The following is a 20,801-nucleotide window of genomic DNA, read 5'->3' on the forward strand; positions in this document are numbered from 1 at the left end:
ACTGCTGTCATCAGCGAGTATAAATCCTGACATCATTTCAGTACATGATTTCTAATGTCTATACAGATTTCATATCCGTGCTGTTATTGCGCACTGAGCACCATAACATCTATGACACCAAAAAATAGAAGCACAGCAAATACAATTTCATTTAGGAAAAATAGTTCTACTACAGTACTGTATCTGTAGTTAATAAAACCAGAGAGTTAAAACAGAAGATACTAGGAAAATTTCTATTTTTCACATTAATGGAAAAAAAGAAAAAATGTATATATATATTTTTTGCTACGTACATATATATTTTAACTGAGAGTCATCCCACCATTATTTATTTGGTGAGTAGATCAAACCAATATGAATATAACAGTGAATAGCACAATATAATTTTCAGTCAAAACTTTTTATACTAAAGAAATTATTGTAATAAATATTTTTTTCACTTTATCTACAACTGTATAAATAATAACCTTTTAAAAGCGCTGAATATTAAATTCAGAATATTCAGTAGTCTCAGTGTAAACAGAATCTATTCTTTTTCTATTTTTCACTTATTGTTTCTTTAAATGCTATATTTTTTATTTTTAATACTAATATAAGTAAAATATTTGCATAGGGAGCATATAATAGCCCTTGATATCCATTTCTCCTGATATCCGTACAAGATACAAATGTAAAATATTTATGGTACACGTTGTCCTAGAGGTGAAATCATGCAAAAAAAAAATGTAATGTTTCAAGTAAAATTATTAGACCTGTATGAATAAAAAATAAAAATAATACTAATAATAAAAAATAAAAAAAAATAGAGGTAGTAACATGTAATTAACAATAACATTTTAAACAATGTAAGGCCCAATCTGCCATTTTAAATCCATGCAACTAATATTTTAAGTCGTTATTTTCTTTCCACTATTCTTTATAGTAGAAATTGAAACATAATTATCTGTATTATATCTTTGCTTTACTAAAGATACTACATTTGACTATATGTCAAAAACTAAATGTCAGTAGTCAAGTGTGTATATGTGTGTACACCTACAAACATAGATAGACACACATTTAAATATAAAAGGCAGGTTAAATAGAAAATTGAAAACCCAGTGATAAAATCATAATTTAGACAGTACAAGCAAAAACACTGGTTTTCAGTTTTTTCATTCTGAAAAAAAAATTGAAAAAAAAATTTGGTTTTCTTGCTGACCTCTACAACTTCTCTTATTTTCAAGGCGAGGTGCAATAAGCGAAGAAGCTAAGAGATCAACCTTTAAGTGTATGTAAATGCCGAAAAGGTAACTTCTTGTCAAACTTAAACCAAGCATTCAAAGCATTTTTCACACAGTAATATTAATTTAAAAGACAGTTTTTTTTTCTAGTAAAATGTTTCAAATGCTACATATAGGTAAACATTTTATTATATTTTATTCAAAATATTAAAGTATCAAGCTCTTTGATATTTAATGTTTTTCTTTTTTTTGCTGAAATACAATATGTTAGACAACACTTTAAAACTGGATGACCAGTTTCATTAAATCATTTTATGTATGTGACATCTGAAATGTACATAAATATGCTATTTTTTTCTTAAATAACAACAATAAACAATGTCAGCTCAGAGATTTGGTCATCCAGACATTTATCCTTTATGTGGTTTGTGCTTCTTTGACATTGTGAGCTCTGTAACAAAAATAAAAAAGCCACATTTGGCAGTGAATATCTGTGAGTATAATCCAACTTCTACCTCTATTACCTCCATTAAGGATTCTAAGCTTTCTTGTGTACTGGCATTACAATATCCCTTGTCTTACACCACTGAAAATATTATTTCATGGTATAATAGTCTCATCAATACATATCTGTCAAATAGGAAAATGCAAACCAAGCCAAGGTCTGTTTCTGCTTTCAGCAGAGTTCCACATATAATAGTGCTAAGTACATGTTTAATGTAATTGCCTATATATTGCAGTGTGTGTGTGAGTTAAGGAGAATGTCTATTTGTACACATGCAGAATGAGATAAAACAATTTGTATTTTCATAGTCCATCAAATAGATCATTATGTCCTATGCTCAAGTGAACTGTGTGTAAAACAAACGTGGCAATTCCAGTGTAGTTTTTTTTTGTCCACTCAAAATCAAGCATGAAAGACCTTGGGAAAATGGAGACAGAAAGCATTTCTCTTGTTAATTCTTCACAGTAGCCTGAGTAGTGCACAACTGGAGTTCTCCAGGAACTCAGTGTCTGATGTTATTAAACTACATATTTGTTCTTTTGAGACATAAACCCCATGTAATTTGTCCAAAGATGACAGCTAAGAGTCAATGGTAGAACCTTCTGTACTCTCAAGAACAGTCTTAAATACTTGTGAGTTCAAAAACCTTGGAAATGAGTCTCTGTGCATCAGTGTATAAATCTGAAGTTGGGCATCTTCATACATGTGAGGTGTTGGATCTAGCAAATTTCGGTTGATCACTTCCCGGACCCTGGAGTCAAGACTGACCTATGGATATAAACAAGATAAAGGAATTGGGTTAGGATTGTAATTAAAGGCATAAGTCCAGGGCTGCCATACAAGACCAGGCTCAATATAGTTGTGCAATTCAAGTTGGAAATAACACAGTTTGTGATATTACATCATGGTCGTAGGTCATATTGGACAATCTCTAAGTGTCAATGTTGCTTACAGAAGCAAATCAGCATAGGTCATCAATATTTAATAGGTGGCGATCTAGCATCAAGGCCTTTTCATACTATACCAAGTATAGTACATTGGTATTGCAGCTCGATCCCACTCACCTGAGCTGCACAACAGATGTGTGACAGATGGATGTTAATGAGTGCTGTGGCCTCTTCAAATAGGTGATAGGAGTCTGACCTGTCAAGGCACACTCGGTCTCCCATCAGCCGCAGACCTGCTGCTTAGCTTCGGGAGCGAGGATCTGTGTTTGGCCTTGTTCCCAGGGCGGCTTTGCTAGCTGGGAGGCTCCCTGCTCCTAGGTCTGCCTTGAGCGCAGACCTAGGAGCAGCCACGTCACATGACCCTCAGACCTTACTATAAATACAGGCAGCCTGCTGGCCACAGGTTTCCTGTTAATTCTAGGTTCCTGGATATTTGTTGGACTACTGAATACTCACCTGATCCTGTTCCCTGATGATCCTTTGCCTGCTCCTCCTGTACTGCACATCCCTCCTGGTATTGTAACCTTGGCTCCCACCTGACTACTATTTGCGGACTCTTCTGGTACTTCTCTACTCTCCTGGTATTTGATCCCGGCTTCTCCTGACCATTCTTTGCTTAACCCTTTGTACTGTGTAGCTCTCTTGGTTCTGACCCGGTCCGTTCACGTTCCGTATTTTGTCTTGTCCTTCTTCCCTGCACATATCCTAAGTAAGGGACTGTCGTCCAGTTGTCCCCTGTCATCAGGACTCGTGAGGCAAGTAGGCATGGCCAGAGGTGAGGGTGGAGTGCAATGGTCACTATACTTCCCCCTGTGTGTGTGTGTGTGTGGACGTGACCGTTACATGACCCACCACCAATTTGATAGAGATGAACTATACTGACCTCAGGTCACCAAAACATAACTCCTGGAAACTGCTTTTAAGTTATATACCTGTCCTGAAAGGAGAAAGGTGAATTCTGAATTTGAAACATTACATAACCAAACTTGCATTACCAATTTGCAATGAGTTATTGCTAATCTTAGGTAAGGCTGGGTTCACATGACATTTGGATTATATATTTATTACATGCACCAGGTAAATTCGATGTACATGCTCAATGTCTCTATAGGGTTATAATGACCCAGGCAGAGGCCAAATTAGTGTGCATAACCAGTATACATGTGAATATTGGGGAAAAAAGGTATGCAATATTGAAAGATGCTATGCAACAAAATGCATAAAATGGTATCCAAGAAATTGTTTTTTTTTAATATATATATATATTTTTTACAATGGAACCTAATGGCTGATGGATAGCAGTGTATGGTATCAGTCAAAGGCCTCCCCATAGACAACCCTTTCTCACCATCTGCAACCCAGTGTCATGGAACCATGAACCAGACGTACAACAAGAGATAAGTGGAAATAAGAAGGCTTTATTGAATATCAAGCTGTAAGCAAAAGTCCAAACGGATGGCTAAACCGAAGCAGGGTCTTGCGTAGCCAGAGGTCAGGAACCAGAGGGGTAGTCAGACGAAGCCTGGATCAGGAACCAGCAGGGTAGTCAGACGAAGCCAGGATCAGGAACCAGCGGGGTAGTCAGACGAAGCCAGGATCAGGAACCAGCGGGGTAGTCAGACGAGGCCAGGATCAGGAACCAGAAGCAGCAGCAGTCTTAGAAGCATGTGAACACAGGAGGACCAAGCAAGGAACTGAAGCCACAGACCTCCTATATATATGAGCTGGGCATCCAGCTCCTCCCAGTGGGAAGGAGAAGCCGCAGGGTGGGAGGCTACAAGAAACCCAGAAACCAAGATGGCCGCCAGCACATGTCAAACGAAGGAGAACGGCAAGAAGGTAAGACCATGACAGTACCTCCCCCTCAAGGGCCCCTCCTCCGCGGAGTAAGGAACGGTTTCTGAGGGAAGCGTGCGTGGAAGGCTCGGAGCAAAGCAGGAGCATGGACATCTGCGGAGGGAACCCAGGAACGCTCCTCTGGACCATAACCACGCCAATGGACCAAAAACTGCAACCGACCGCGGACCAGGCGTGAGTCCAGGATATTGCTCACCTCATACTCCTCACAATTGCCCACTTGGATCGGACGAGGCCGAGGAACCGAGGAAGTGAAACGATTACACACCAATGGCTTCAACAGGGAGACATGAAACACGTTGGAGATCCGCATGCCAGGAGGAAGCGCAAGGGCATAGGCTACCGGGTTTACCCTGCGAAGCACTCGGAAGGGACCAACAAAGCGAGGCGCCAGCTTGGGAGTGGGCACTCGAAGGTTGAGGTTGCGGGTGGACAACCAGACACGGTCTCCGACCTGGTAGGAAGGAGCGGGCGCTCGTCTGCGATCAGCCTGGAGTCTCTGGCGCTGCGCAGAGACCTCAAGGGACCTCTGGATCTGTACCCAAGAAGCACGTAGGACGGAAAGGTGATCCTCCACAGCCGGAATATCCTGGGGAGAGAATACCTCCGGTAACACGGCAGGTTGGAACCCATAATTGGCCATGAAGGGAGACGTCCCAGAGGAAGAGTTCACCGCCGTGTTCCTGGCAAACTCAGCCCAAGGCAGGAGGTCAACCCAATTGTCTTGGTGATCGGAGACATAGCAACGAAGGAATTGCTCCAAGGCCTGATTGGATCGTTCTGCGGCCCCATTGGACTGAGGGTGGTAGGCCGAGGAGAAAGAGAGATGAATCCCCAACTGGGAACAAAAGGCGCGCCAGAACCTGGACACAAACTGACTCCCCCGATCCAACACAATCTCCTTGGGCAAACCGTGCAACCGGAAGACCTCCCTGGCGAAAATCGTGGCCAACTCTTGTGCAGAGGGTAACTTCTTGAGAGGAACGCAGTGGCACATTTTGGAAAACCGATCGACAATCATGAGAATGACCGTATGGCCTCGGGATGCAGGGAGGTCCACAATGAAATCCATCCCCAGGTGTGACCATGGGCGCTCCCCGGTGGCTATGGGTTGCAAAAGGCCCAACGGAAGGTGCCGAGGGGACTTACTCTGGGCACAAACGGAGCATGCCGCTACATATGCGGCGATGTCGGAACGTAGAGAAGGCCACCAGAACAGACGTGAAACAGCCCAGGACAGCTGATTCTTTCCAGGATGCCCCGCGGCCTTGGAGTTATGGTAGGTTCGCAACAACCGAGTGCGCAACTCCTCAGGCACAAAACATCTGCCGTTGGGTCTCCCAGAGGGAGCACCAGATTGAGCCGCCAAAATCTGCTCACCCAGGGGAGAGGTCAGGCTGGTGCGAATGGCGGCCAGGATCTGATTCGGAGGTATGACCGAAGTCGGAATCGACTCCTCCCCGGACAGCTCGGAGTACTGCCGTGATAAGGCATCCGCTCTGATGTTCTTGGAACCGGGTAGGTAGGAGACCACGTAATTAAAACGTGACAAGAACAGAGCCCATCTGGCCTGACGTGGTGTCAATCTCTTGGCCTCAGAAAGGTAGGTCAGATTCTTGTGGTCCGTCAGGATGAGAACCGGAACCACCGAACCCTCGAGCAAGTGCCTCCATTCTTTAAGGGCCTGCACGATGGCCAATAACTCCCTGTCACCAATCTGATAGTTGCACTCCGCGGAAGACAGTTTCCGGGAGTAAAACCCACAAGGAAGCAGAGGACCCTCTGGTGTTCTACGCTGAGACAGAAGGGCGCCTACTCCCGTCTCAGACGCGTCCACCTCGAGGACAAAGGGCAACCCAGGGTTGGGATGCGACAGAATCGGAGCCGACACAAAGGCGGACTTTAGAGCCTCAAAAGCTCGGATGGCCTCGAGCGGCCAGACCTGGAAATTACTGCCCTTCCTGGTCAGATCCGTGAGAGGCTTGGCTAGCATAGAAAAGTCCCTGATGAACTTCCGATAATAATTGGCGAAGCCCAAAAAGCGCTGCAGGGCACGGAGACCACTGGGCTGGGGCCACTGTAAGACAGCCGAAACCTTCTCAGGATCCATGGAGAACCCCTCAGCGGAAATGATGTAACCTAAGAATGTTACCTGGGATCGGTGAAATTCGCATTTCTCAAGCTTACCGAACAGCCTGTTCTCTCGTAACCGTTGCAACACTCGTCTGACATCCATAATGTGGGCCTCCATGGATTCAGAATATACCAAGATGTCATCCAAATAGACCACCACACACTGCTGCAACAGGTCACGGAAAACATCGTTGATGAATTCCTGGAAGACTGCGGGCGCATTGCACAACCCAAAGGGCATAACCAAGGATTCATAATGACCGGTCCTGGTGTTAAACGCGGTCTTCCACTCATCGCCCGCCTTGATCCTTACCAGGTTATATGCCGCCCTCAGGTCGAGTTTGGTAAAGACCGTGGCCCCTTTGAGGCGATCGAACAGCTCGGAAATCAAGGGTATCGGGTAAGCGTTCTTGATCGTGATGCGATTGAGACCCCTGTAATCGATGCAAGGCCTCAACTCACCGCCCTTCTTTTTCACAAAGAAAAATCCAGCCCCTGCCGGGGACGAGGATTTGCGAATGTGTCCGCGTGAAAGCGCCTCCCTCACGTACTCCTCCATGGCCTCATTCTCCGCTACCGACAGTGGATAGACTTTGCCACGAGGAGGAACGGCACCAGATTGTAACTCTATGGCACAATCGTATGGGCGGTGCGGAGGTAGGGCAACCGCGCGCACCTTATCGAATACATCCCGGTACTCTTCGTATTCAGGAGGCAACAGAGAGTCCGAGGAAGTACACAGCAACTTGACAGGCCCATGGATGCAACTAGCCCCACACTGCGGTGACCACGAGAGGATCTCGGCCGATCTCCAATCGAAAGTCGGATTATGCTTCTGGAGCCAGGGGTACCCCAAGACCACCGAGTAGTGTGGAGACGAAATAACCTGGAGACAGACCGACTCTCTGTGAACGGCACCAATGGCTATCCCCACTTGAAGGGTCTCATGAGTCACGTGTGGCGGCAGAAGGGGTCTGCCGTCTATCGCCTCAAGAGCCAGTGGGGAACCTCGAGGCTGCAGAGGAATGGAATTGGCAGCAGCGAACACACTATCAATGAACAAACCACCAGCACCAGAGTCCACCAACGCCTGGGTCGTCACCGAGCCCCCGACCCAGGAGAGGACAACAGTGATCAGTGGTTTGTCAACACGGGAAACCGGGGACGAGGAGACTCCACCCAAGATCTGCCCCCGACAGGATCTCAGGTGCGAGCGTTTCCCGGACGGTTCGGACATGCCAACCGAAAATGCCCACCGAGACCACAGTACATGCATCGGCCCTCGCGTCTCCGGAGTACCCTCTCCCCCTCGGACAGGCGAGCAAACCCCAGCTGCATGGGTTCACCCCCAGACAAGTCATCCCCAGGAGGCGTGGGAGGAGAGGGAGGCACGGGTGGGACAGCAAACGTAGGCGCCAATCTGTTAGAAGACCTCCGCAGGCTCTCCTTAAAGGAAGGTCTCTCCCTGAGTCTGGTGTCAATCAAAATCAAGAAAGAAATAAGAGACTCGAGCTCCACTGGTAGGTCCTTAGCTGCAACCTCATCCTTCAAGGCATCCGAGAGACCATGAGAGAAAGCAGCGACCAGAGCCTCATTATTCCAGCCCACCTCTGCTGCCAGGGTACGAAACTCAATGGCGTATTCAGCTACGGATCGTGAACCCTGTCTGATGGACATAAGGAGCTTCGCAGCAGAGGCAGCACGAGCCGGCACATCGAATACCTTCCGAAGAGAAGCAACAAAACCGGAAAACTCGGCAACCACCGGATTGTTGTTCTCCCATAAAGGGCTGGCCCAGGCCAAGGCCTTGTCCGAGAGCAGCGAGATCAAGAAGCCCACCTTTGATCTCTCAGTAGGAAAGGCATGTGGCAGCAACTCGAAATAAATGCCCACCTGGTTAAGGAAACCTCGGCACTGAGTTGGCTCTCCCCCAAAGCGCTGTGGAAGGGGGGCAGAACCGGTCATACCCCGAGACACCGCAGGCGCAGCAACAGGTGTCAGGGTAGACTCTGGCGCAACAACCGGAGCGGCAGTAGGAGCGGGCCCAGGAGCGACAACCGACCCATCGGCAACGGAAGCGAAATGAGCCGTGCGTTCAAGCAGGGTTTGCAACGCCACAGCGAACCGACCCAACAGGTGATCCTGCTGATCAAGTCTGGCAACCAGCGTAGGTAGCGAGAATGGCCCTGTACCGTCAGAATTCATGGCTTGGTCCTAATGTCATGGAACCATGAACCAGACGTACAACAAGAGATAAGTGGAAATAAGAAGGCTTTATTGAATATCAAGCTGTAAGCAAAAGTCCAAACGGATGGCTAAACCGAAGCAGGGTCTTGCGTAGCCAGAGGTCAGGAACCAGAGGGGTAGTCAGACGAAGCCTGGATCAGGAACCAGCAGGGTAGTCAGACGAAGCCAGGATCAGGAACCAGCGGGGTAGTCAGACGAAGCCAGGATCAGGAACCAGCGGGGTAGTCAGACGAGGCCAGGATCAGGAACCAGAAGCAGCAGCAGTCTTAGAAGCATGTGAACACAGGAGGACCAAGCAAGGAACTGAAGCCACAGACCTCCTATATATATGAGCTGGGCATCCAGCTCCTCCCAGTGGGAAGGAGAAGCCGCAGGGTGGGAGGCTACAAGAAACCCAGAAACCAAGATGGCCGCCAGCACATGTCAAACGAAGGAGAACGGCAAGAAGGTAAGACCATGACACCCAGCTTCTATCTGTAACCTACCCTCTTAGCCTTTCACAACTTTCTAACTCTCAGATGCATAAAGACAGTAACACTATTGACCTGGTCTTCTTCCAGCTCTGCTCAGTTTTTAGCTTTACTAACTTTCCTTTACTGCTCTCTGACCACAAGCTTCACTCCTTCATTGTCACAAATTCTCAACCATCTCAGAACACTCTTACTTACCACACATTCGGAAATCTACATGCCACTGACCTCAAACTAACAGCCTCTCTACAGTCATCATTTTCCCCAATTTCTTCTATCTCCTGTCCTGATCTGGCTGCAAAAAACCATGGGCCAGATGTATTATGACTCTGACAGCTCACTCCACTTTCACATATGGCTAAAGTCAGTTTTAGCCAAGTCAGATTTATGATCGTCCCTTTAAGACTGGAATAAATGTGGTTTGACGGTAGCAGTTTATCCGTCAGTAAGCAGCTTTACAAAAGTCGCACATCTTTACGAAAAAGTAACACGTCTTTACGAAAAAGTCGCATGTTCTATTAAAAAGTCTCACAAGATAAGCATGGTCCTCACTGGACTTTTTAAATAGTCGCAATAGTAAATCTGTCTAGAGATTAATTTACATAAGAAAACACGCCCACTTTCAGAAAACTGGCGAGCATAGTGCAGAGCAGAAAAAAGTCGCACATTTTTGCGCAGTTTTAGTGATTGCGCAAAAATTTGCGACTTTTTCACTCCATTATTCTGACTTGAGCTAATGATAAATCTGGCCCTGTGACACTAGATAAAGCAGTGTCCCCTACACTAAGAAACTCCAAACAGAGACGAAAGCAACCCTGGCTGATGTCTCAAACTCGCTCTAGCGATGCTTGCTGAACGATTATGGAGAAAAACTCACACATCAGGAAATTTCCTCCATTACAAATTTTTGCTGACAACTTATAACTCTGTGTGCTGTCCGCATCCGTGGCTCCGTTCCGCAGCCCCGCTAAAAAAATATAACATGTCCTATTCTTGTCTGCGCTTTGCGGACAAGAATAGGCATTTATATTGCCGGCACCCGTTACGTTCCGCAAATTGCGGAAGGCAGCAGTGGCGCCTTCCGTTTTTTGCCGATCCGCGGTTTGCGGACCGCAAAAAAACGCACGGTTGTGTGCATGAGGCCTTAGTGAGGATTTTTACACGTGAGACGTGTCATCTAATACCTGTCACTAATATCATTGGAGAAGTGTGGATTTGACGTTCTTTCATTGTGACATTGTATTTAAGATTTGACCTGACTCAGCAGTGCTCGATATGAGCGGACTAACAAGAGCATGTTTCTGTTTTTGAGGATCTCTAAATACAAGCAAATCACTTTGTGTAAAGTGTACCTGTTATCTAAAAAAGAAATTGAAATACTCAGAATCCAACTGGAATATCCAGAGTACTTCTTATTGTAGAATAATTTTATTTAACTTCATAAAACTCATAATTTTTGGTTTGTACAAGGATTTAAAGGGTTTGTGTACATTCAGGGGTCTTTCGGCCTGACACCTTCATGTTGCTGGACCATACTTACCTTCTTCCAGCAGCTGGGTTTCAGCTCCTTTTTTCCCCCGCTGCCACTGACATGCTCTGGTCCCGCGTGTCAACATCCAGTATGATGGGGTTAATTTGTGCTCTTAAGACCTCATCTGCATATTAACTAAAATGGCTGTATCTCTGGAACGCCACAACAGATTGGGATAAAACCGATAACAATGTAATTATCTTTAGAAACCTTTACTCAAGACAGATTAATATACCTCTCTTAGCTTTGCCTAATGTTGGCTAACAGCAGACATAATTGAATTTAGATTAAAAAAAAATTAAGGAATTACTGGTATATTAACCTGACAAATTTGATGGATTCTTAGATTTATGGGCACAGATTTCCAATGTCTCTTGAAACACTGTAACAGGCATATATGGTATATTAATATTTAATAGGCCGCAATTGTCTGGGGACCACTAGTCTGATCACTAACTCACTTTTCTAGATATCTCCTATTTACTAAAATGTGACATTACCACTTATCCCTCCATCTTATTTGGTAGACCAGATCCCCATTATCAGTCATTTAAAGCATATCCTATCAACATGCTTATTGTTTTTGTGGTGCTGTTCTGGTGGGTTGGTGGGACCCAGTGCCATGGGTGGCATTGTCAGACAGCAGGGTTGCTGCTTTGACTCCTGGGTCCCGCTGCCTACCAGGGCATTACCGCTTTGTCACCGCACTGCGCTGCGCCTTTTTGTCAGAGTAGGTCCCACTCAAAAGAGGCTTCCTTGTCGTGGTGAGTGGGCTTATGTCTTTTGATCAAAATGTACACTAATGCCTCTTGTACAGCATGTAGTATGGGGGAATGTAAACTTTATTATAGCGCTGATAAGCGAGTTAGATCAAAGCATAGCATTGTGGATGCGCGATCCAGTTCTGTCCCCCCCCCCCCCCCCATGAATACTAATGTCTAATTTTTTCTTTACTGGTATCAGCACTCCTCCCATTCGGCACAGGTGGTTTTAATCACACAAGTCTGCATATAGTGGTCATTGACCTGTAGCTCCTGACAGCAATGGACATGTTGTATTAGACAGCTACTCACATGGTGCAGTACTGCGTGATGGCCTTTGTTTTTGTGGTGCTGTTCTGGTAGGTTGGTGGGACCCAGTGCCATGGGTGGCATTGTCAGACAGCAGGGTTGCTGCTTTGACTCCTGGGTCCCGCCGCCTACCAGGGCATTACCGCTTTGTCACCTCACTGCTCTGCGCCTTTTTGTCAGAGTAGGTCCCACTCAAAAGAGGCTTCCTTGTCGTGGTGAGTGGGCTTATGCCTTTTGATCAAAATGTACACTAATGCCTCTTGTACAGCATGTAGTACGGGGGGCTGTACACTTTATTATAGCGCTGATAAGCGAGTTAGATCAAAGCATAGCATTGTGGATGTGCGATCCAGTTCTGTTCTCCCCCCCCATGAATATCAACATGCTTATTACAGCGAAAAAACATTAAATCCAACATACAGTGAAATTGAGTTAAAAAATGCTTGTTATGCTATATTCTAAAAGAAAATTGGAAGGCTTAAAGTTTAAAGGAAATAACACAAATCAGATTTTCAGAAACTCTGTAAAACTGCCAGCGTTGAAGGAAGAATGAATTACATGCTTTTAAGTTTAGCATTTTCCAAAAACTTTGAACTGTAGTGTCAGCTTTTTTACATCCAGGTATATCAGCTGGAGTTAGTTCTGAAACAACTTTGATTATCTTTAGTTCTGCTGCTGTCTGTACAACCTCTAGGCAGCAGTTTAGACAGAGCATATTACAACCCGGCAAACACAGCAACCCAGGTCTTGTAAAATAATTTATAATCAGAACATATTCAGGCTAACACTGCTGAGTGAGTGAGTGGATATCTATATGTGTCTTAAAGCGTACCTTAATATTTGTATAATTCATTATAAGCAAATATAAGAAACTTTGTAATATCTTATTACAGAAAAATTATTTCTCCACTGGTATGATGTCTGCTATACACAGCAAACAGAGGACAGGAGATCCTGCTCCCCTATATCTATCTATTACTCACACAGAAGCAACATCATATGACATATAACTGATCAGAGTTGCTGTAAATCCAGCTCTAGGATGAGACAATAAACCACTTATTAGAGTCAGCAGCAGCAGTGTCTATGTGTGTCTGCATATGTCTTTTTGCAGATGCTCATTCCTCATCCCTCCCCTCTCCACAGACTTCTATAGACAGCAGCTTTAACCCGATGCTTCACAAAAGCTGAAAATCTGTCGCTCTCTGCCTAATATATACATATTTTAGCAGAGAAATCAGAGTGAGTGCAAAATACAGGCGGCAGAAAAGGAGTCTGATAAGTGGAGTACAAGGGATTTTTTTTCTAATGAGATATATTACAATGTTTCTCATTATCAGTAGAGATGAACGAATTGAAGTTGACGAAGTGGAATTCGATCCGAATTTGATTCGCACCTAATCCAAATTTCCTCACACTTTGTGGTAACGTATCGCATTTTTTCCTAAAATGGCTGCTGCACGTGTGAGGACATGGAGCAAGGAACTATGGGAAGGCGGCATCACCCATAATGCCATGCATGCAGCCAATCAGCAGCCAGCCCTGTGATGTCACAGCCCTATAAATAGCCATCTTGGACATTTTCCAGTGTACTTAGTGCAGGGAGAGACGTCAGCAGGCGCTAGGGACAGTGCTAGAAAAAACTTCATTGTGCTAAATAAACGATTTCCAAGTGAAGGAAAGGATTATTCAAGGTGTAGGGAAAGGATAGGGAGAAATCATTCCACAGCACTTATGTTGAACAGGGTTCAGTAGGGGTGGTTACAGCCTGGGTAATAGGAACAAAACTATTACACCTTTCTGCACTGACCGGGGACACAAATTGCCATTATACAGCTCTGTGATTCCAGCAAACCGTTCTTGTTAGGCTACTTTCACACTAGCGTTCGATCGGATCCGTTCAGAACGGATCCGATCATAATAATGCAGACGGAGGCTCCGTTCAGAACGGATCCGTCTGCATTATATTTGGATATAAAAGCTAAGTGTGAAAATAGCCTCGTACGGATCCGTCCAGACTTTCAATGTAAAGTCAATGGGGGACGGATCCGCCTGAAGATTGAGCCATATTGTGGCATCTTCAAACGGATCCGTCCCCATTGACTTACATTGTAAGTCTGGACGGATCCGCACGGATCCGCACGCCTCCGCACGGCCAGGCGGACACCCGAACGCTGCAAGCAGCGTTCAGCTGTCCGTCTGTCCGTGCGGAGGCGAGCGGAGCGGAGGCTGAACGCCACCAGACTGATGCAGTCTGAGCGGATCCGCATCCATTCAGACTGCATCAGGGCTGGACGGCTGCGTTCGGGTCCGCTCGTGAGCCCCTTCAAACGGAGCTCACGAGCGGACCGACGAACGCTAGTGTGAAAGTAGCCTTATTAGGGTGTTACAGCCATTAACAGGGTTTATTACAAGGAAATATTTATACGTCTTATTTGCCCTTGTACTGTGCAGTTATATGTTCTAAAGCATTTTTTGGCTTGTATTAGTGGGAAAAAAGGGCTTAGTAGCCGTTGTGTGGTGAAGTGCTAAAATTACAGCACTTTTTGTCGTGTATTAGTGGCAAAAGAAAAATATATTTGCCGTTCAGCGGTGCAGTTATATGTTCTAAAGCCTTTTGTGGCATGTATTAGTGGCAAAAGTAAAATATATTTGCCGTTCAACGGTGCAGTTATATGTTCTAAAACCTTTTGTGGCGTGTATTACTGGCAAAAGTAAAATATATTTGCTGTTCAGCGGTGCAGTTATATGTTCTAAAGCCTTTTGTGGCGTGTATTAGTGGCAAAAGAAAAATGTATTTGCTATTCAGTGATGGCCAGTTCGCAGTGTTCGCTAGCGAACACATGCGGGCTGCCATCTTAACTCACAAGTCCGGCGATGCACAGGTAAGGGCTTACCGTGTGTCTGCCAAAATGCACGGCAGCGGCGACGTGTGGAGCTGTAACTATGGTCAGGAACAATACGTGTACTTTACGGCCCACTGGGTGAATGTGGTTCCTGCACAGCCACACCAGCCACTTGGCCAGGTGATGCCGCTTCCGCCTCCACGTTCTCACGCCATTGGTCCTGCGACAATGTCTGTCTCTGCCTCTTCGCGATGAGGAAGACGAGGCAGAGGACCCAGACACACTGTGGCAGTATGCAGTGGAGATGGAGGCAGGGAGTCCCTCTGAGTCACTTGCATAAATGGCCTGATACATGCCCAGTTGCTTGCGTAGTGACAGCCGAATTGTCACCATTTTCCAGAGGGATAACTTCTGGCTCTCCACCTTTGTTGGACCCTCTCTACCGGTCCAAAATGGGGGCCTTTTTTACATCCGCTAAAAGGGAGCACAAACTGAACTAATATAGAGACATCCTATGTAGTCAGTTGGCTGCTGCCTATCTTCGCCATCGTCCATCCTCTCGCAGGTGTGACTGGGGGGGCCTCTGCACTCACGTTACACTGCCATAGTTGCTGGGGAGGGGTGGGGTGGCAGGAGCAGTATCAGCTTTATCAGCAGCAGCCTGAGTCTAAAGTCACTGATGAGCAGCTTTCTTCACCCACCTAGTGAAGAAACTACTCATCAGCAGCAGCAGGTAGACCTGGAGCATAACCTGAACCAGCAGGTGGTGGCATACTTGGACAGCAGCCTGCCACCCCATATTGAAGATCCGATGGACGAGTTTGCCCTGGAAAAGCTCTCCTGCCCAGCCAGTAGTGTGGCATCAGAGTGGGTGTTTAGTGCGCCGGGGGCTATACTTACCCCAAGAAGAACTCACCTGTCCACCCAAAATGTGGAGAGACTGACCTTTGTCAAGATGAATCAGGCATGAATCAGCCAGGATTTCCACCCACTAATGCCTGATGCTTAAGACTAAATCATCCATGGTGCCACACCAACACTTTGACAAAAGAGACCGGTTTCTTCTGGCTACCTGCCTCAGCTACTATTCTGATGCTGCCACCCGCCTGATGCCACACATCTGATGCCAAATGCTCCTTCTTTCCCCCACCATCTTCAGCTGGTATTGGTATTTCCACCCACCTCGCCACTCTGTCACCGGGTCACTCTGATCTCCTGATGCTGCTGCCACCTCCACACTATGTCACCTTGCCACTATGTGGTCTCCTCATGCTGCTGCCACCTCCACACTATGTGACCTTGCCACTCTGTGGTCTTCTAATGCTGCTGCCACCTCCACACTATGTCATTTTGCCGCTCTGTGGCCTCCTGATGCTGCCACCCCCTCCACATTGACATTGTGCCACTCTGTGGCCTCCTGCTGCTGCTGCCACCTCCACACTGTCATTGTGCCACTCTGTGGACTCCTGATGCTGCAGCCACCTCCACACGATGTCATCTTTCTACTCTGTGGTCTCCTGATGCTGCTGCTTCCTCTACACTCTGTCATTATGCAGCTCTGTGGCCTCCATCTCCAAACTGTCATTGTGCCACTCTGTGGCCTCCTCCTGATGCTGCCGCCACCTCCAGACTCTGACATTGGGCCACTCTGTGGTCTCCTCATGCTGCTTCCACCTCACAACTATGTCATAGGGCCACTCTGTGGAATTCCCATGCTGCTGCCACCTCCACACTATGTCACCTTGCCACTCTGTGGTCTTCTGATGTTGCTGCCACCTCCACACTATGTCACCTTGCCACTCTGTGGTCTCCTCATGCTGTTGCCACCTCCACACAATGTCACCTTGCCACTCTGTGGTCTCCTCATGCTGCTGCCACCTTCACACTATGCCACCTTGCCACTATGTGGTCTTTTGATGCTGCTGCCACCTCCAAACTATGTCACCTTGCCACTCTGTGGCCTCCTGATGCTGCCTCCACCTCCACACTCTGTCATTGTGCCACTCTATGGCCTCCTCCTGATGCTTTCACCTCACAACTATGTCATAGGGCTACTCTGTGGACTTCTCATGCTGTTCCCACCCTCCCCACTTCATGACTGGGTGTCACCACCAGACATCTGAGAAGCTCTGACAGATGCCTTTCAGAACCTCCTCCTTGAGCTTCCTTTTGTTTTACTTTCATTTTCTCATCTCGTTAGCCTCTCTCAGCTGTCATGTAGTTGCACTGATTGCATCCCTTTAAATCCCTTCCCAGACTGCTTCACTTTGCGGTTTATATTCCTTCCTGAAGTGTGTGCATGCTGATGTCACGGCTGTAAGTGAGCAACAAGAGCCTACACAGTGAAAAGCAACTGACCGGACCCGAACTAGGGAGGATAAAGGGTGACCCCTGTCAGACCCTAAAAGCTCTCCCTAAGCTGCTCAGCCTATGCGGACACCCCAATGGTGGATGATCACATATCCTCGTACCTCAACTATATAACACCTGAACACCCTACAATAGTGAGGAGACACAACCACCGGCTCCCTACACTAGACACGGAGGGAGTCAGGGTCACCTGGGATCCAGCAAACAGAAAATCACAAATGAATGTACACTTAACTGAAGGAGGTGCAGCTGCAGTGAAAACAGATCCAAAGTCAGCAGACAGTATCCGAAGTACTTGCTTCAGCAGAACACAGATCCAGTGAAAAGATATCACACAGGTGAAGATACTCAAGCAAGAGATACAGCTCAAATGAAAAGTATAATCCGCACCTCTACAGAGGAGGAGGGGTGATTTAAAGGCAACAAAATCAAACACAGGAGGGACAGCTGGGAGGAAGGAAACCGAAAGTAAAGACCTCATCACAGGGGCGGAGAAACAGGGCAGAGGGAAGTCCTCCAAGCTCTAGTAGTGACATCATCACAGGGGTGGAGAAACAGAGCTGTGAGAACGTCTCAAAGCTCTGGTAGTGACAGTACCCCCCCTCTGCGGGTGGACTCCGGACACCCAGGACCCACCGTCTCAGGATGAGCCTTATGAAATGCCCTGATGAGGCGAGTGGCTTTAATGTCCGACACCGGAACCCACATCCTCTCCTCAGGACCATAACCCTTCCAATGAACGAGGTACTGAAGAGAACCGCGGACAATGCGAGAGTCCACAATTCTGGAAACCTCAAACTCCAGATTGCCATCAACCAAAATCGGAGGAGGAGGCAAAGAGGAGGGCTGGACATATGGTTTTAAAAGAGCCATGTGAAATACATTATGTATCTTCCAAACCCGTGGAAGATCAAGACGGAAGGCAACAGGATTGACGACTGACAAGATTTTATAAGGCCCAATAAACTTGGGACCCAATTTCCAGGAGGGAACCTTCAGTTTAATATTTCTTGTAGACAACCACACCAGATCACCCACATTCAGGTCCGGACCAGGCATACGTCTCTTATCAGCCACACGCTTATATTTCTCACTCATCTTTCTAAGATTACTCTGAATCTTTTGCCAAATGGTAGACAAAGACGAGGAAAATCTCTCCTCCTCAGGCAAACCAGAGGGAGCCCCTCCCGAGAATGTCCCAAACTGCGGATGGAACCCATATGCACCAAAGAATGGTGACTTATCAGAAGATTCCTGATGACGGTTGTTCAGAGCAAACTCAGCAAGAGGGAGAAATGAACACCAATCATCCTGGTTCTCTGCCACAAAACAGCGCAAATATGTCTCCAGATTCTGGTTGACGCGTTCAGTCTGACCATTCGACTGCGGGTGAAAAGCAGAAGAGAAGGACAGCCGAACCCCCAGGCGAGAACAGAAAGCCTTCCAGAATCTGGACACAAACTGCGTGCCTCTATCGGAAACAATATCCGAGGGAATGCCATGCAATTTAACAATATGGTTGACAAAAGCTTGCGCCAACGTTTTAGCACTGGGTAAACCAGGGAAGGGTACGAAATGAGCCATCTTGCTAAAACGGTCCACCACCACCAGGATCACCGACTTCCCTGAGGAACGAGGAAGATCCGTGATAAAGTCCATGGAGAGGTGTGTCCAAGGACGGGAAGGTATGGGTAACGGGAGAAGGGGACCTGAAGGCCGTGAACGAGGGACCTTAGCGCAAGCGCACGTCTCACAAGCAGCCACAAAACCCTCCACCGACTTACGAACAGCCAGCCACCAAAATCTCCAAGCAATGAGATCTACCGTGGCTCTACTCCCAGGGTGACCAGCAAGAATAGTATCATGATGCTCCTTGAAGAGTTTGTGACGTAACTCAGGAGGCACAAACAACTTCCCAGGAGGACAACGGGCAGGTACCTCAGTCTGGGCAGCCTGGACCTCGGCCTCCAAATCAGAATACAGAGCAGAAACAACCACCCCCTCCGCCAAAATGGGACCCAGGTCCTCGGAGTTTCCTCCTCCCGAAAAACAGTGAGAGAGAGCATCAGCCTTCACATTTTTGATCCCAGGGCGGAATGTAACGACAAAATTGAATCTGGAGAAGAACAGAGACCATCTGGCCTGTCTCGGATTCATACGCCTAGCCGACTCCAAGTACGCCAGATTCTTATGGTCGGTAAAAACGGTGATAGGGTGCCTGACCCCCTCCAACCAATGGCGCCATTCCTCGAAAGCCAACTTGATGGCCAACAACTCCCTATCTCCCACATCATAGTTTCTCTCTGCCGGGGAGAGTTTTTTAGAGAAAAAGGCACAGGGTCGCCACTTGGCAGGAGAAGGGCCCTGGGACAAAACCGCACCCACACCCACCTCGGAAGCATCCACCTCAACAATAAAAGGTAAGGAAACATCGGGATGCACCAAGACGGGAGCAGACGCAAAACTCTCTTTAATCTTGGAAAAAGCTGGAAGCGCCTCCTCCGACCAAGAGGAAAAATCTGCCCCTTTTTTGTCATGTCAGTGAGGGGTTTGACAACAGAGGAATAATTCAAAATGAACTTTCTTTAATAGTTCGCAAAACCCAGAAAGCGCATCAATGCCTTCTGATTCTCAGGAAGCTCCCACTCCAGCACAGCACGGACCTTCTCCGGATCCATGCGAAAACCAGAAGCAGAGAGGAGAAAACCCAGAAATTGAATCTCCGATACCATAAAAACACATTTCTCCAGCTTGGCGTACAATTTATTCTCCCACAGAATCCGCAGAACCTGAAAAAGATTATCCTGATGGGTCTGAATATCAGGGGAAAAAATCTAAATATCATCAAGATACACCAATACAAATTTCCCCATTAAATGGTAGAAAATACTGTTAAAAAAATGCTGAAAGACGGCCGGAGCATTCATCAGGCCGAAAGGCATAACGAGATTCTCAAAATGCCCGTTAGGGGTATTAAAGGCCGTTTTCCATTCATCCCCCTCTCTGACCCTGACCAGGTTGTATGCGCCTCTCAAATCCAATTTGGAAAAAACCTTGGCCCCAACAATTTGGTTGAAGAGGTCCGGGATCAGAGGAAGGGGATAGGGATCGCGAATCGTGATACGGTTCAGCTCCCTAAAATCTAGGCAAGGTCTCAGAGAGCCATCTTTCTTTTTAACAAAAAAAAAAAACAGCGGCAACAGGTGATTTTGAGGGACGAATATGCCCCTTATCGAGACTCTCAGAGATATAAGTTTGCATTGCGATTCTTTCCGGTTGTGAGAGATTGTAGAGGCGTGCTTTTGGCAGTTTGGCGCCGGGAATGAGGTTAATGGGACAGTCAAACTCCCGGTGAGGAGGTAGCTCCTGAACACCGCTCTCGGAAAACACGTCCGAGAAATCATAGAGAAATGATGGCACCGTTTTAGTAGACACCTCTGCAAAAATCGCTGTGAGACAATTCTCTTTACAAAACTTACTCCACTCATTTATTTGCCTTCCAGAGTAACCCCAAAACTAGAGGAGAAGGCAATCCGTTAAGGACGAAACAAGATATATCCTCCACATGAGTGTCACCTACCGCTAACCGGATATTGTGAACA

General features: G+C 46.7%; 1 protein-coding gene across 3 annotated transcripts in view; it reads right to left on the bottom strand.

Moving 5' to 3' along the window:
• Positions 1-1,224: 1,224 nt before the first annotated feature.
• The window catches only part of RGS17 (regulator of G protein signaling 17), a 136,164-nt gene continuing 116,587 nt past the window's right edge, over positions 1,225-20,801 (bottom strand). For all 3 annotated transcript variants that reach the window (XM_044291498.1, XM_044291497.1, XM_044291496.1), the window contains exon 5: positions 1,225-2,496. In XM_044291498.1, the coding sequence (XP_044147433.1) occupies positions 2,308-2,496 (189 nt within the window). In that variant the 3' untranslated portion in view covers positions 1,225-2,307. The remainder of the gene's footprint in view (positions 2,497-20,801) is intronic.

This window comes from Bufo gargarizans, chromosome 4, assembly GCF_014858855.1.
Source record: "Bufo gargarizans isolate SCDJY-AF-19 chromosome 4, ASM1485885v1, whole genome shotgun sequence".
Lineage (NCBI taxonomy): Eukaryota > Metazoa > Chordata > Amphibia > Anura > Bufonidae > Bufo > Bufo gargarizans.